Below are 13,688 nucleotides of genomic sequence, written 5' to 3'. Positions count from 1 at the left end.
CCCGGGTGCCGGTGAGGTCTCGCACAGCCTCGCCTCGCTTCATGAAAGCCTAATGAAGAGAGGGGGCTTGGAAAATGTGCTGCTAGACGCCCACAATCCTGCAGCACGGGAGCACGGGGAGGATGAATACAGTGTGCACGGAAATTCAAAGAAACGCAGTACAGAGCTGAGACAAAGAGGCAGAAAATATAGTAAATTGTGATTTGGTGCGTTTATTGCTGTTGGAAATGAGAGACACAAAGTCTTCATCAAGGATTGTCATTAATAAATAAAGTTGAGTGTACAGATCTGGTCCCATCCCATTTGCAAGCAAAGAGTAAAATACAACAGAGCACAGTGCACCCTCAGAGTAGGATGAACGGAAATGTAAAACTAAATGCCTAGGCACTCATTTTTGCAATATAAAAATAAGTCTGTACTGTCATGTTAGAATAAAATCAGTCAGTCAATATTGTATGCACATACCTCTTTGTCTATTTTAAAAAGGTAATGTAAGAAATAAAAGAATATGACACATAATATTTGCTACCAACTTATGTTGCTGTAGGGACAAAGGCACAATAATTGTTACCTTAATTCATCATAATGTTTAAAACTGCAAAGACCTTGTACTTGCAATGCAACTCCTTTGTATGAATATGCCTTATAATGAAATGCAATTTTTAAAGTAACCCATATGAAATTAACTTTCATCTCAGCAACTATTTTTGATTATTCATTTTGGGAATCTATCAATGTAAATTATTTAAAAATATACACACAAATGTTACATACCAAGCATATACATTCAGTATAATACAAACTGATATTTCAGCTGGTTTCAGGAGAACACAACCTGGGGCCAGGAAATATATAATATAAAGTAGCTTCTGATTGATTGGCTTAAAGAGAAAACTGTACAAACAATACAACATCTTCCATCTTTGGAAATAATATTACAAATTGCTCCTCCGTTAGCTCTGCGCGGTCCTCAGTATGGACTTCTTTGGTTGGAAGGTCTTTAGGTGCTGGTTGATATGAGCCGTTCCAAACTGTTAATCACCACAGCGAATTAAGATTCAAACCTACTACCAAAGACAGGCAGATCCTTTGGAAACAGTTTTTAAGTAGGAAGCCTACAAGAGCTTCTTCTTCCTGCTGCCTCTCATCTCACTGTAGTGAACCTATTAGGAAATAAGAAACAGAGTCACTCAAAGAGCATAAAAGTGTGAAGTTTTTAACCAACGATGCATTACTTTTTGTTCAACTTGTAGTGCTTTTATTCTATAACTATTGCAAAACAAATAACATGTTCACTGAGGAAGTGTAGAACGAGGTACTGCCGCTACTGAGCAGGATGCCGATATTCATTGCACATACAGAATAACAGTGGTCAGCTGAGAAGCTAGAGAGAGCCACAGTCACTAAACCCGGAGGCCCAAGGGCATCCGAGGAGAGGGAGGAGGCAAATGGGGTCAAACAGCTTAGAGAGAAAAGGACAGAGAGAGAGGGTGAGGAGGGGGGACGACGACGGGTAGAAAGGGAGAAGACAGAGAGGAAATAAAGGGAGATAGAGGCCACACATGAAAGAAGAGATTGTTCATACTTTGAAAAAAAAAAGGTTTAAGAAAAAGCCATCAATGCAAAATCCTGCAACCTTCATCACCAAGTGTTGTTATTTCACTATTACAGCGATGTAAATTATTATACAAAATCATCTTAAACTTGTTTTGTTTCTTTTTGGTAGCTATGAGTCGGAGGAGCTACTGTGTGCAGACTGATGGGGGAGGGGAGTTCATACAGGAGACACCAGCAGCGGCGGCGTCTCCAGACCCGGCCTGGGAACAGCCTGCCCTGCAAGGCAGCCAAGCAGCAGACCTCCACCAGGGATGTATCACGACCGAAACACAACAGAAATTATACGGGGCTACATAATTATACAGATGAAGCTAATTATACAGACACGAGTGAAGAATGCCTGGGAGTTGTTTTAGTGAAATGCAAAGCTAGCGGGCTCTGGGATTTGGGGCTTCCTGGCCGGCTGATCCGGCGGGGCTTACCTTTTGCACATCTGAAGGCACCCTCGAAAGGAAATCAAGCACCTCATTGTTGTCAATGCTGTACGGGTTCCGTAATTTCTTGGTGAATTTATTGATACCTAAAACAGAAATTCACACCAACATATCATTAGCACTAGTCTCTTGTGGCTGCTCTCTTTGTTTCGACACAAACAAATACCTGCGGAGGAGACTCATGCTGTCAAAGAAATGTTGCGCGGAGTACTACAGCGTGTGCCTTTTTTCTTATTTTACTTTCACTTTTTAGGCTCAAAGACTTTTTACACTCAAGTCGTTTAGACATTAATCTCATCCAGTTAAGACCGTTAACAATAGGATACGTTTCAATTCATACATTACTAACAATATAAGCAGCTAATGTAAAGGAGATAATGGGGAAGAACTCTATGAACTATGACAGCAAATTAGACAATAAGTGGACAGATGTGATGCAGATAAAATAAAGATAAACACACAAATCCATTCAAAAACAGATGACATAATAGAAAGTGAGACTCACCCCATATTAAAACTACATAGCGAACAGGGACGTAGTATGTAAGGAGTGTTGCAATGACAAAGATCAGGAAAGCCAGGCTGGACAGGAACGGCACCGACCAGTTGAAAGTGCTGGCAAATTAAGATCATAAACATCAGTAAGTGTTGAGTGAGAATGTGTTTACAACTTGATTAACTGATTGTACATTATATACAGTACAGTGTTAAAAAGAAAATGTAACTGAGGCCCCTCTAATGCAGACTTTTTTTCTCTTATGTGGAATAATCATGTTAAAGGAACATTTTATTTTTAGCAAATAGTACATTTCAAGAAGATTTGGTAATTATAACCCATTAAACACTTGAGATGCCTCTAGCTGAAATACAACTAATTACTGTGAGCTGTAGATCACAATGGAAGCTTATTTCTTACTTTTTAATCCTCTCCCCAATACAGGCCATCTCGTCCAGCAGGTTTTGAAGGGTGATGATAGTGTCTTGGACCATGTGGATTTTCTCCATCAGCCCCCTTCTCTCTGACTCCTACAGCAGAAAACAAAACAAATACTTCATACAGTCCACAACAGAAAGTTCAGAAACGTGTGTTAACTTCTCTTATTTGCTATTTTGGTTTGGATTGATGGGGAATTTTAATTGAGGGGAGAGCAAATCATTTTCAGCAGCTAATTGTATCAGAATTTCAACAAAAGTACACATTTAAAAAAAATGAAAGGCTGGGCCGTCATGAATCTAATAAAAAGCTTTGTGCTGGTTTAAAAAGATATTTGCTATAATACCTGGTGACAGACTGTCAAATACGCAGCTCATTTAATTACTCTTGAAAGTACAATCAGTACCAAATAACACCGATTTAAAAGGGTAAAAGGCCAATACATGTACAAACAAAAAAAGGTACTTTTGTTAGTTTACATCAATGTAGTTGTATTACAAGATGATTTGGTCATAGAAACTTCCAGAAACAAAAATAAACCCTTGTGAAATAAAAGGCTTAAGTATTATTTATTACACTGAATAAATAAAACTATTCTGAAGTAGATCAAATCTGATTCTCATACATATCTTGATTTTAATTGTTTTTTGGTAATTTGTCAGATCAACTTTACAACAACAAAACTTTTACAGCTTCATCAGGTCAGAGATATCTGAGAGATTCTCAAAACCACAGACTTCTTCCCTACCAGACCTAATAATAATAATAACAATAATAATAATAATAATAATAATAATAATAATAATAATGCCTAGCCAAGTGTCTCTGAGAAAGACACCAAAACACTGAAAGAATTTAAATTCCGCTAAGGATAAGAGCGTCAGCAAAATGTGAATGTAAAGGCAGATACTTCAACAGCAAATTTGAAAATGGCTTTTTCAAGTGAATGCTCTTCAGAACGGGACTGGACTTCGCATTATGAGAGAGAGGAGGTACTGTTCTCAGGCTAGTCCAGATCCCAGGAGGGAAGAATGGCTTTAAAGTAAACCGAGGAGACCAGACTCTCTGAAGATCACTGGAGGGAGAGCCAGACGATCAGACGGAGACGCGGCCACATGTCCACATCAAACACAGGGAGACTGAGGGAGGGTTAGAGGACTAGAGAAAGGAGCTGGGACCGGTGGGGGTGGTGGTTATCAGGGGACTGTTTACTGGCCAAAGCCATGGTCTTTGTCATTATGTGATCTCTGTGATATATGTTTGCTTCTGCTCAGAAATGCTGTGAGGGATTGCTGGCTCAGTGCCACCCAGACGTAGGAGATGAGCCTGGGAAAAGATCCGAGTGGATCAAACCTGGGATATTACACATGCACAGTGACTATCAGTCCCAAAAACCACATGTAAGACAATTTAGTTTCACATCAGTCAAATATCCATCAAACCTCCTCACTGCCCTAAACCACTTCAGCCCATTTCAGGGTCATGTTCCCACTGAAACCAGTATGAGAACCACTTTACACCAGGACGACGCAGGCCCATTCAGAGCGTCTACAATAAACCGCTGTCATTCAGAAGGAATATTTCATTGCCTAAAAGCATTGTCACACTTTCAAAACACCAACTTTCAAAATGAGCTTTGAAAAAGCATGTCTAAGTGCTGTCATTAGTTCCATATTGATGGTATTATATGGCGTGTTAAGCTCAGGGACTTTCCCAAATGCAGCAGAACCTTTCCCCCCCACCCCTCTATTAGCATATGAATGTGTGGTGACATGTGGAAACGGGCTGGTGAGGTCTTCATTAAGCCCAAATGTCTTTCGGTAAGTTTACAAAAAAAAAATACAACTCGTGGCTGGCAGGAACCACAATGCTTCGGAGGATTTAGTACTGAATAAAGAGCTTAGCAACATAAAATCATAGATCATAGGCAGATATCTTTGTCAACATGTCCAAATTAAGCTAACTTCTTTTCTATTCAGCAGCATCTAGAAATACAGATGTTTAGTCAACAATTAACTGTAAAAAAAATACCAACAAAAAAACACATATACACACCTTTTCATCATCCTCGTCTTCATCCCCCAAATCCATGTTGTCCTGAAAAAAGAAGAACTTTATTGATAGAGTCGAGATTTTCTACACTATAAACTTTTGTCTCATTTTGACTCTGTATTAACTCCAGTGTGCTCATGGGGTCGTCATCTGACAAAGTGCAGGGATCAGCGGTGACCTTGAGGGTCAGCCTCCAAAAACACTCAGCACTGCAGGACAGCTGACGGACAGGCCATGTTGGCTTTGTTCGCAACAAACCAAGGCAACTGAGGTACAACTCGCTCTTCTATACCAGAATACGGGGAAAGCAGCGGTAATCAGTGTTTTTTATTCATTTACAGTGGATCACATGATTACTTGTGTATGAAAGGTGTTGAACCCACAGAGAATTATCACCCAACTCTGCAGTTCCCGTCAGCTCTACTGAGCGTTTTAGCATCGTTAAGCTCTATTAACCCATTATCGGACACGCATTTAAAGCGATTTCTATGTCTCATGATGGATCGGTTTGTTGTTGTTCAATATTCTGTTGTAAAGGCTCTACAGCATATTCATTGACGATGAAAAAATGAATTAACCACCAACAATTTTGATAATTGATAAACACTTAAACTTATCATTATTTTATAATCATTGAAGGTGTAATTACTTGAAGAAAATTTGAAAACACTACATTTGGTTCAAAGAGCTGGTCGTTGGCTATTTTTCACAATTTTCTGGCTTTTAATAGTCTGAACAGTTCAATAATTATTGTAAAAAATAACCAGCTGATTGAAAATAGTCATTATAGCTGCAGCCCTACATGGTTGTAAATCAGCACATATTTCCCCGATTTCACGTTACAATGAAGCACATTGTTGTCTGAACAGTGCACTGTCTATGTAATTTGCTATAACCTATAGTCTGTGTCTAACCGTGTACAGTAAATACAGCTGCTACTCCACGCTGAGCACAGACGAGATGCAACATCCTTTTTATTTTCTGTGAAACGGAGACTGGTTTCAGTGGGGGGGGAAAAAGCACGGTGAATTGTGACCTTTTTGAAGCGAGTGCTTAAAACTTTGTCTAATTTGACCAGTCACAACGAGAAGAGGGCAACAGACCAATTACAGTGAAAGAAGGGAGGATTCAGGAAAATAACGAGAAGCAGACTTTAAAATAAATAAAAAAGGAAGTCGCAGTGTTACGAAGGGGAAAGCAAAGCAAATTAGCTCAGTATATAATGATATGTTGCATTAGTCTATTCAGTGAGTTTTCTATGATTATGTATTAGGTGTTATTTTTTTATTATGTAGCTAGGTACAGCTGGTTGCTATGGAAACAAACCAGCTTTTAATTAGGAGAACAAAATGTGGTGGAGGTAGAAGTTTTAAAAAAAAAAGAAAAAAGGAGTGTGAAAAGGAACCAGCAGGTCATTTGGCTGAAGGAGAAGAAGGCAGACGAAGCGGCTCTGGACTCACCAAGTCCTGACTGACCCGACCGGACCGGACCTGGAAGTAGTTCCACAAGATAAGCAGCACCAGGAAGAGGGGCAGCATGTAGAACTCCCAGTACCACACTGTCATCACGAACACCTGCAGGCAGAGGGGCACAGAGGTCAGATATCAGTGAGGTCGGACACATGGGGGGGCTGAGAGTATGAAACAGGCTGCTCTTCATTAAGTCACATCCAAAGACATTTTCAATAGTTCCAGAACCCCGCTAGCTAAAGGTTGATCCAATCTACTATTGATTTAATTAGCAGTGGTCAAGCTGATGAAGGCTACCCTGCCACTATCAAAGCCTTGCTTCCTACGTACATTTTCTGTTATTTTGCATACGCTGTGCAGGGCCACCACTCCGCTCAGCTGGACTGAGTCTCCCTAAACCCCCTGTATATGCACTGACATTAACCACATACGTCTAATTGATCGGCCCCTCTCATCTTGTGTACATTAAAGCCGACCACACGATTGACTGCAGCCACAGGGAGTCTGTGTGCGAATATGTCACTAACATCCGTAATGGCACTTGTGATGGACATTCCACCTGTGTGTGGCTCAGGTAAAATGGATAAGAGGGATAAAGAAAAAATGGCTTGCGTCGGCTTAATGGCACGGCTAAATGGAACGATAAAATAATCCTGTCAGAGTGGCAGCGCCGGCCAAAATGGCAGCTTGCCACAAGGCGTGGGGAAGGGTTAACAGGTTTTTATATGCTAATAAAAATAGAAGTGAACATCTGGTAAAGACATCGCTTTCCTCTGAGGCTCCAACTGACATAAAACCACCACCACGACCACTACCGACATCAGCTTTAATGTGCAAAAAGCCAGGCATGCTCTTGTCTGTGTTATCACAAGCCAAAACATGGCCTGGGAGAGGAGATGAAACCAATTCCTCACTGAAAGGGTTATGTTTTATTAGAGAGGACTTTGTAATGACTGGGAGAGCCCGGGACAGGGGGAAAGCCAAGTCACGCTTTGGTGGAAATGTATACCCAGCCCATAAAGATTGCGATAACTGCAGCCCATTTCAGCTTGAGAGGCATTACACACCATTCAACAGCAAAAAGAGCTCTGGAAATACAATCCAGATCGGAGATGGGAAAAAAAAAAAAAAAAAAAAAAAAAGAACCTAGAGCTACTGAACTGGAGGGTAGCACATTTTCACAAAGCAGCTGGATTTCCACACTAATGCCCGGGAGAAGAGTTTGCATGGCACGGCCGTAATCCAAGAGCACAGAAATCCCTGACGTCATTCACAACATTCAGTGTTTTCAATCGGGACTACGGAACTTTTGTTGAACAGCAGCTTCTGATTATTATGGATAATTATGGGGTAATGCTAAAAGTGGAGAAGAGTCATTAGGTTATAATATCTACCCAAACATTTGCTACCATAAGCTACTGGTCACACCAGAGCAAGTAAGGATGTAGCCGCAAGACCCCTGAGTGTATTGCATTGAACATTACTGCTTGTATTAGTGTTACTTCCCCCAATATATTAATTTGTTCCCAATATTTGCAATGATCAGTCATCAAATGCTTATATATTACTGATGTTATATTTCTAAATAAAATGTGCAAGTCATAAAAAAAGGAAAAGTTAAACAGAAAGTCCCACCACCGTTTACGTATGTGGTTTATTATAGTTTAATGGGTAGAGGGACACTGCCAGGATTGTGGCTCCTCACTGGGATAACCCTGTATATTTAAGGGAAAACCGCACTGACTAAAACGCTCTGCACCAACTTGTCTAACAATGGACAGATGTTGCAGGTATCCTGTCATGTAGAGTGAGGCTTTGCTTCATTACTCTCATGTGGAGATATTAGGCAGGCATTTCTTTCTTTCGCTCTGAGGCTTGAAATGGCAGGGTGCGTTAGTGTGAAAACACGAGTACAGATGGTACTGTCTCTCAAACACTGAGATGCAGTGGGAGGATGTGTGTGCACAATGTGCGCTTGTTCATGCTTGTATGACTTGTGATTGAGTGTGTGTGTGTGTCTGATTTGTCAGGCAAAAAAACCCAATATTACCCCTAATAAATAACTCTCTCTATATATATATAAATATAGGGGGATTGGGTATTCCTAATGATTTCTGTTCCAATGTGAGTACCTGTGCATTAACTAGAGTGTAAATATTTTTCTTGCGGGCACTTTCTGATTACAGTACACTGCCTGCTGACCCCATCCTGGACGACACAGTTTCTAGAGATCCAAGTTATCTGAAAATTACAAAACTAAATGCGCAAACCAAAGCTTAAGAGTGGCTTCTGTTTGGATAACCGCTCTGTGCTGCAGCTCCCATTTTTTAACGCAAATTGAACAAACTGTAATATTAGCTGGCGTACAGTATCCCTTTGCAAGCCTTTGCAAAACTTTAGTGCCATCTACAGGACGTAAGTTGCAAAAACAAAAAGAACTCTCCATGACCTTGATTGCTTGCATAGTTAATGCACAACTTGCTGTGTGCCATCTTAATCGCGCTATGATCTGGGAGAGAATGATGTCAAAAAGATCAGCACCCACTCCAGTTTACAGTTTAAAGACGAGGGTTGAGAGGATTCTCCTGTGCGTCTGTCTGAACAGACATTTGCTGAACACTTGTACTCAACAATGAGAGAATGGTGAATAAGCCTTATCTCTGAAGAGCCTTTTAATTGGACTTCTGTCTGCATAATGGTGTCTAAATCAAACCATGCGCAGATTGGACGCAGGGTTAATGAGTTGTCAGGGAAGTAGAACAAAAATAGACTGTATCTCGATCCATTGGGACTCTCCTCTCTCCAGCTGAGGCTTAACTCTGCATCCGAGAGACACACAAACACCGCAAGCGTCCACTCCAACGCAGAGACGGGGCCGGGCCAGCGTTTCTGCTGAGCACAACGCATTGATTAATAATCTCGCTGGGAGAGTTCAAGTAGGGGATAGCCAGACTGCGGTCGTCTTCCGCAGCTTGGAGGGAAAACAGAGGGTAATGCAGATAGCATGTTGATAAGCAGTTAAAGCACTTCACCAGGAAGGCGAGCAGGCTCCTCTGAACGCTCTCCCACTGGAAGCAGCTTTTGATGTACTGCATAGTCGACATGATAGCCCTGTACAGCGTCTGAACACGCAGCACGTTCCTGGCCAGCACCTGAAAGATACACATTATAAACATGCAACATACATAAATATAAGTAGTTATGAATTAAAAGTAAAAAATTATCTTTTCATCGTGTAATGGTTGACTCTTTAAGGTTTTCATTCATGCCAAACAGGAAAGGTCCAGTCAGTTAGTGTAATAGACGAGTAGCTGGTGGGTTTTGGCCTGCATGAGCCGTTGTGGTCAAGGGGCAAAAAATGTCAGTAATCTGACCTGATTTTGTCATCCAAGACTTTCAACATGAAAACAGAAGGAAACCCCGCACGTTACGATCCGAGTGCTCAGTGTGTAAGCCAATTTTGGCGTTAGTGAGCAATGTATTGTCTGATAACAATGAGTCTTTGTGGGAAGTACAGACAGTCAGGCACCCTGTCTCGCACCCTGTCTTGCCCACTGTATATCAAACTAATGTAGCAGAACAGTGGACACAAACTCAGTCACAGTTGGGGTCAATTAAAGCTCAATTCAACTAATTCAGGCAAAGTGCGGGCGCTGTGCTTTCAGAGAAAGAAGAGTAAAATGTTCAACATGTTCAGAAACAATATTATTCTCATGTTCAGTTTATAAAAAGCTAATTGATGAAAAATGTGGAAAACAACTTTTCTTCTATCTCTTTCTTTCTCTAAGCTCCTATTTTTCTTTGAAATTTGAATCATCCAAGCTTCAAATGAATATGGTTAAAAGTGCAGTGACCTCTGACCCTTGCCCTCTTTATTGTTGGTTGCTTGTAACATTTCTTGCTGTGGCGTTTAAAGCTGCAAACAATCATTTCCATAAGCAATTCATCTGCTTATACTTTTTTTGAATAAATAATTAATTGCTTGGACGTTAAAATTTCAAAACAATCGTGAAAAATTGCGACTCCCAAAACTACCTCTGAAACCCAAAGATATTGAATTTACTATCATAAGAGAAAGTTAAGTAACAAATACGCAAAATATTCTACAGTCTATCTACTCACTGATTTATCGAAAAATGTATTTGGCAAAAATGCTGTTACAGATAAATAAATATCACTTAAAATCTATATGTACGGTGTGTTACCAAATGTATTTTTTTGACTTAATGCAAAATGATGATTCCTCAATCCTGTTTTATACAGTAAAATTGATCAGATCTGCGGCAAACCTTTTTGGAAAATTTGGGATTATCCTCCACGAATCTTCTCTCTCGTGGTTGGAAGGTTCTTATACTCGCTCTGACCTGATAAAAAAAAAATGTCATGAGGCAATGAAAAGCAGACAGAATGGGGCCCATCTTTCATAGCCATCATGCACCCATGTCCTCATTGCAGGCTGAACTTTTACTCACAGGGTTAAAAATAACCTCCAGCTCCAGAGTGATGCTCCCCTTCGACAGCCCACCTAAGTCCTCTTTCTTCAGCGGGTAGGCGATCTGCTGTCCCCTGCGGATCTGTGGGACAGAAAGGGCATCAGGTGCTGAACTCATCCATGAACCTGACCATCAGTCATGCTGCATTACATCTTAGCGAGTCTTCAACGCGCTGGAGTGTTATCGCCCTCTTCACTTTAATTTAGACACAGAGTGTAAATAGATTAGTCTATTGTCCGCGTGACGGACTCTTAGTGGGGTAGTGAGTACCGAGAGCAGGGGAATGGCAACTTTTCCCAGGAAGTCTGGCGCCTTGTCTCCATCCTCGTCAAAGACGGTCACCACCAGAACATCATGAACGTCTTTGACAGGGCTGAGGAGACAAACAAGGAGGTCAGATACACCTCACAAACCAGCACAATGGCCACAAGTTCCAGTTTTTCAATTTTGTGGTCAAACAGAATACAATGTACATACATCACGTTGTTTTAATGAGAAAATGTGGTGATGAAAAAAAAAATAAAGACTCAAACTGACAATGTGAAGACTTTATTCCACTCTGGGTGGAGGCTCTTGTAGACCGTGTGGGTCTGCAGTCTGTCGTTCCCCAGCTCCAACACACAGAAGGGATCACTCTTGCCTGCAGAACACAACAACAAAAAAAATGCTTTCACACTAGGCTCCCTCTGTCCTGTTTAATGCAACAAAAGAAGAAAGAAAGAACCCAAATCCAAATGTGTGACGTACCGTTTAAATCAGCGGCCAGCAAATCTGCAGACTTGATAACTTTGATTTGAAGGAAACCAACATCACTGAGATTTTTCAGGGACCTTTTCAAACTCTGCGGGGGACAGACAGGAAGCATGGGGGTTCTCATACATTAACATAAAATAGAAAACATCAGAGAGCACCCACTGCCACCAAGCCTGCACCATCTTCTATTTTCTTTGTTTGTTTTTTTATCATAGGATACATGAGCCAGACATAATTTTCATTCAAGTGCAATAGTGAGGGAATAATAGCTAAAATGTTCAAACGTGTCTGTGTTAAGGATAAAAAAACAAGATCAAGATATTTGCTTCAAGAACTACTGTTACTTGGCCCGTTTATCCATTAGATTTAATATTGATTTAATGTCTGATTCATATCATTAAGCAATATATTTACATTGTCTATAAATGTGTATAAATTAGCCATGTACTCTTTATAATTTTATAAAGTTTATTTTCATTCTTTTCTGGCATGAACTCAAACCAGCATCTGAAAGAGGTATGATATAACAGGATCTAAAATCTTAAAAATATGTATGTTATGCTTTGGAAAAAATGTAAAATGCATGATTTTTAGTTTAGACTAAAACATAAAAAACAGGCATTGGACTTTAATTGCAGCTTTTGATAACAGGATCTATAAAGGCAGACTGTAATGGGCTGGTATCTTCAGTCGAGTCCTAAATATGTATTCCTTCCTCCCCTCTGTACATCACCAAATACGGTTTACCAGAGGGGTTCACTTTGGACCTGTTTCCTTTTGATTGTGACCTCCTCAAGACGACCCAACATACCTTCTCAGTATAACACTGTCAAAAAACTGTCAAAAACTGGATGTCAAAAGCTTCAGCTGAACACTGAAAAGGCACAAATATTTCCTACTATCTCCCAGCACATTACCTGGCAGATACTGCCATCTCTTGGCCTTTCAACACAGAAAGTACGGCAATAACCCTGGAATCAGTTTAGACTTGAATATCCTCAAACTCACCCAATTTTTCAACCCCCCAATTGTTAAATCTAAGCATGTTTTATCAGCTTCAGACTGTTACTGCATATAAGTAAAAATGTTCATTTAATTATCACAGATTACCATACATGCCTTTCTCCTTACTCTTATCTCCAATTTCAGTGGGCTTTCACTTGCCTTAATCAACAATCTTGATACTGACCCAAATTCTAAATTAACTAAACGATTTTACTGATAACTAGAGACCATCTTGGGATGGGATCACATTAACCAAAACGTCAAATCGAGCCAGGGGCCTACCCTCCTAGTCCCAGCGCCCTTGTTCAGACTGTACCCATCATACTCTGCCCTCACCTTGATCTCAAATACACACCTATTAGGTTTCGTGACTGCAGTCAATAAATCCATCCACAGATGGACAGATACATAAACACGTTCTACCATAATGACTCACACACACACACACACTCACAAGGTAAAAACAGTACCAGCAACACTGTCGAAGTTGGTAACAATCCAAATGAAAGTGTCAGATATACTGACACTTCAAGTGGGACGTGTAGGTGGTGAAGTGATGCACCCACACTGTACAGATAGAATATATACAGCAGAGCAGGTACTGACATAGTTGTCCAGCTGGTTCTGTTGTTCATGAGGTTCATCAAGCGGCGCGGCACAGAGGTCAGAGATGGAGACGCCGCTGCACGTCATCATCCTGATTAGGAAGACCAAGTGTCCTCTCCCCTGGTCCAGGATGTTTGTGAACAGCTGCCTCTGATTGAATGGTATCCTAGACAGGTCAACGTCACACCTGTACACAGAAACATAAACATACACAGGCCTTCACATACTGCAGCACACACACATGCAGGTATAGTTGCAGTCATACAAAATGAAAAGATTACAGACATGCATGGTTAAACACATGCACAACAGTATGCACACATAC

The 13,688-nt window shown here is 40.6% G+C and overlaps 1 protein-coding gene across 3 annotated transcripts in view; it reads right to left on the bottom strand.

The window, feature by feature from the left end:
- Window positions 1–204: 204 nt before the first annotated feature.
- The window catches only part of LOC129098579 (multiple C2 and transmembrane domain-containing protein 2-like), a 33,682-nt gene continuing 20,198 nt past the window's right edge, over window positions 205–13,688 (bottom strand). For all 3 annotated transcript variants that reach the window (XM_054607628.1, XM_054607643.1, XM_054607634.1), the window contains 13 exons: window positions 13,364–13,550; window positions 11,747–11,840; window positions 11,537–11,639; window positions 11,270–11,372; window positions 10,979–11,080; window positions 10,796–10,870; window positions 9,539–9,658; window positions 6,498–6,611; window positions 5,041–5,082; window positions 2,968–3,077; window positions 2,557–2,666; window positions 2,040–2,137; window positions 205–1,163 (listed from right to left, as the gene is read on the bottom strand). In XM_054607628.1, the coding sequence (XP_054463603.1) occupies window positions 1,116–1,163; window positions 2,040–2,137; window positions 2,557–2,666; window positions 2,968–3,077; window positions 5,041–5,082; window positions 6,498–6,611; window positions 9,539–9,658; window positions 10,796–10,870; window positions 10,979–11,080; window positions 11,270–11,372; window positions 11,537–11,639; window positions 11,747–11,840; window positions 13,364–13,550 (1,306 nt within the window). In that variant the 3' untranslated portion in view covers window positions 205–1,115. The remainder of the gene's footprint in view (window positions 1,164–2,039; window positions 2,138–2,556; window positions 2,667–2,967; window positions 3,078–5,040; window positions 5,083–6,497; window positions 6,612–9,538; window positions 9,659–10,795; window positions 10,871–10,978; window positions 11,081–11,269; window positions 11,373–11,536; window positions 11,640–11,746; window positions 11,841–13,363; window positions 13,551–13,688) is intronic.

The sequence above is a fragment of the Anoplopoma fimbria genome, chromosome 2, assembly GCF_027596085.1.
Source record: "Anoplopoma fimbria isolate UVic2021 breed Golden Eagle Sablefish chromosome 2, Afim_UVic_2022, whole genome shotgun sequence".
Classification (NCBI taxonomy): Eukaryota; Metazoa; Chordata; class Actinopteri; order Perciformes; family Anoplopomatidae; genus Anoplopoma; species Anoplopoma fimbria.
The sequence above is the reverse complement of the archived record's forward strand: the minus strand, read 5'-3'. Positions and strand labels throughout refer to the sequence as shown.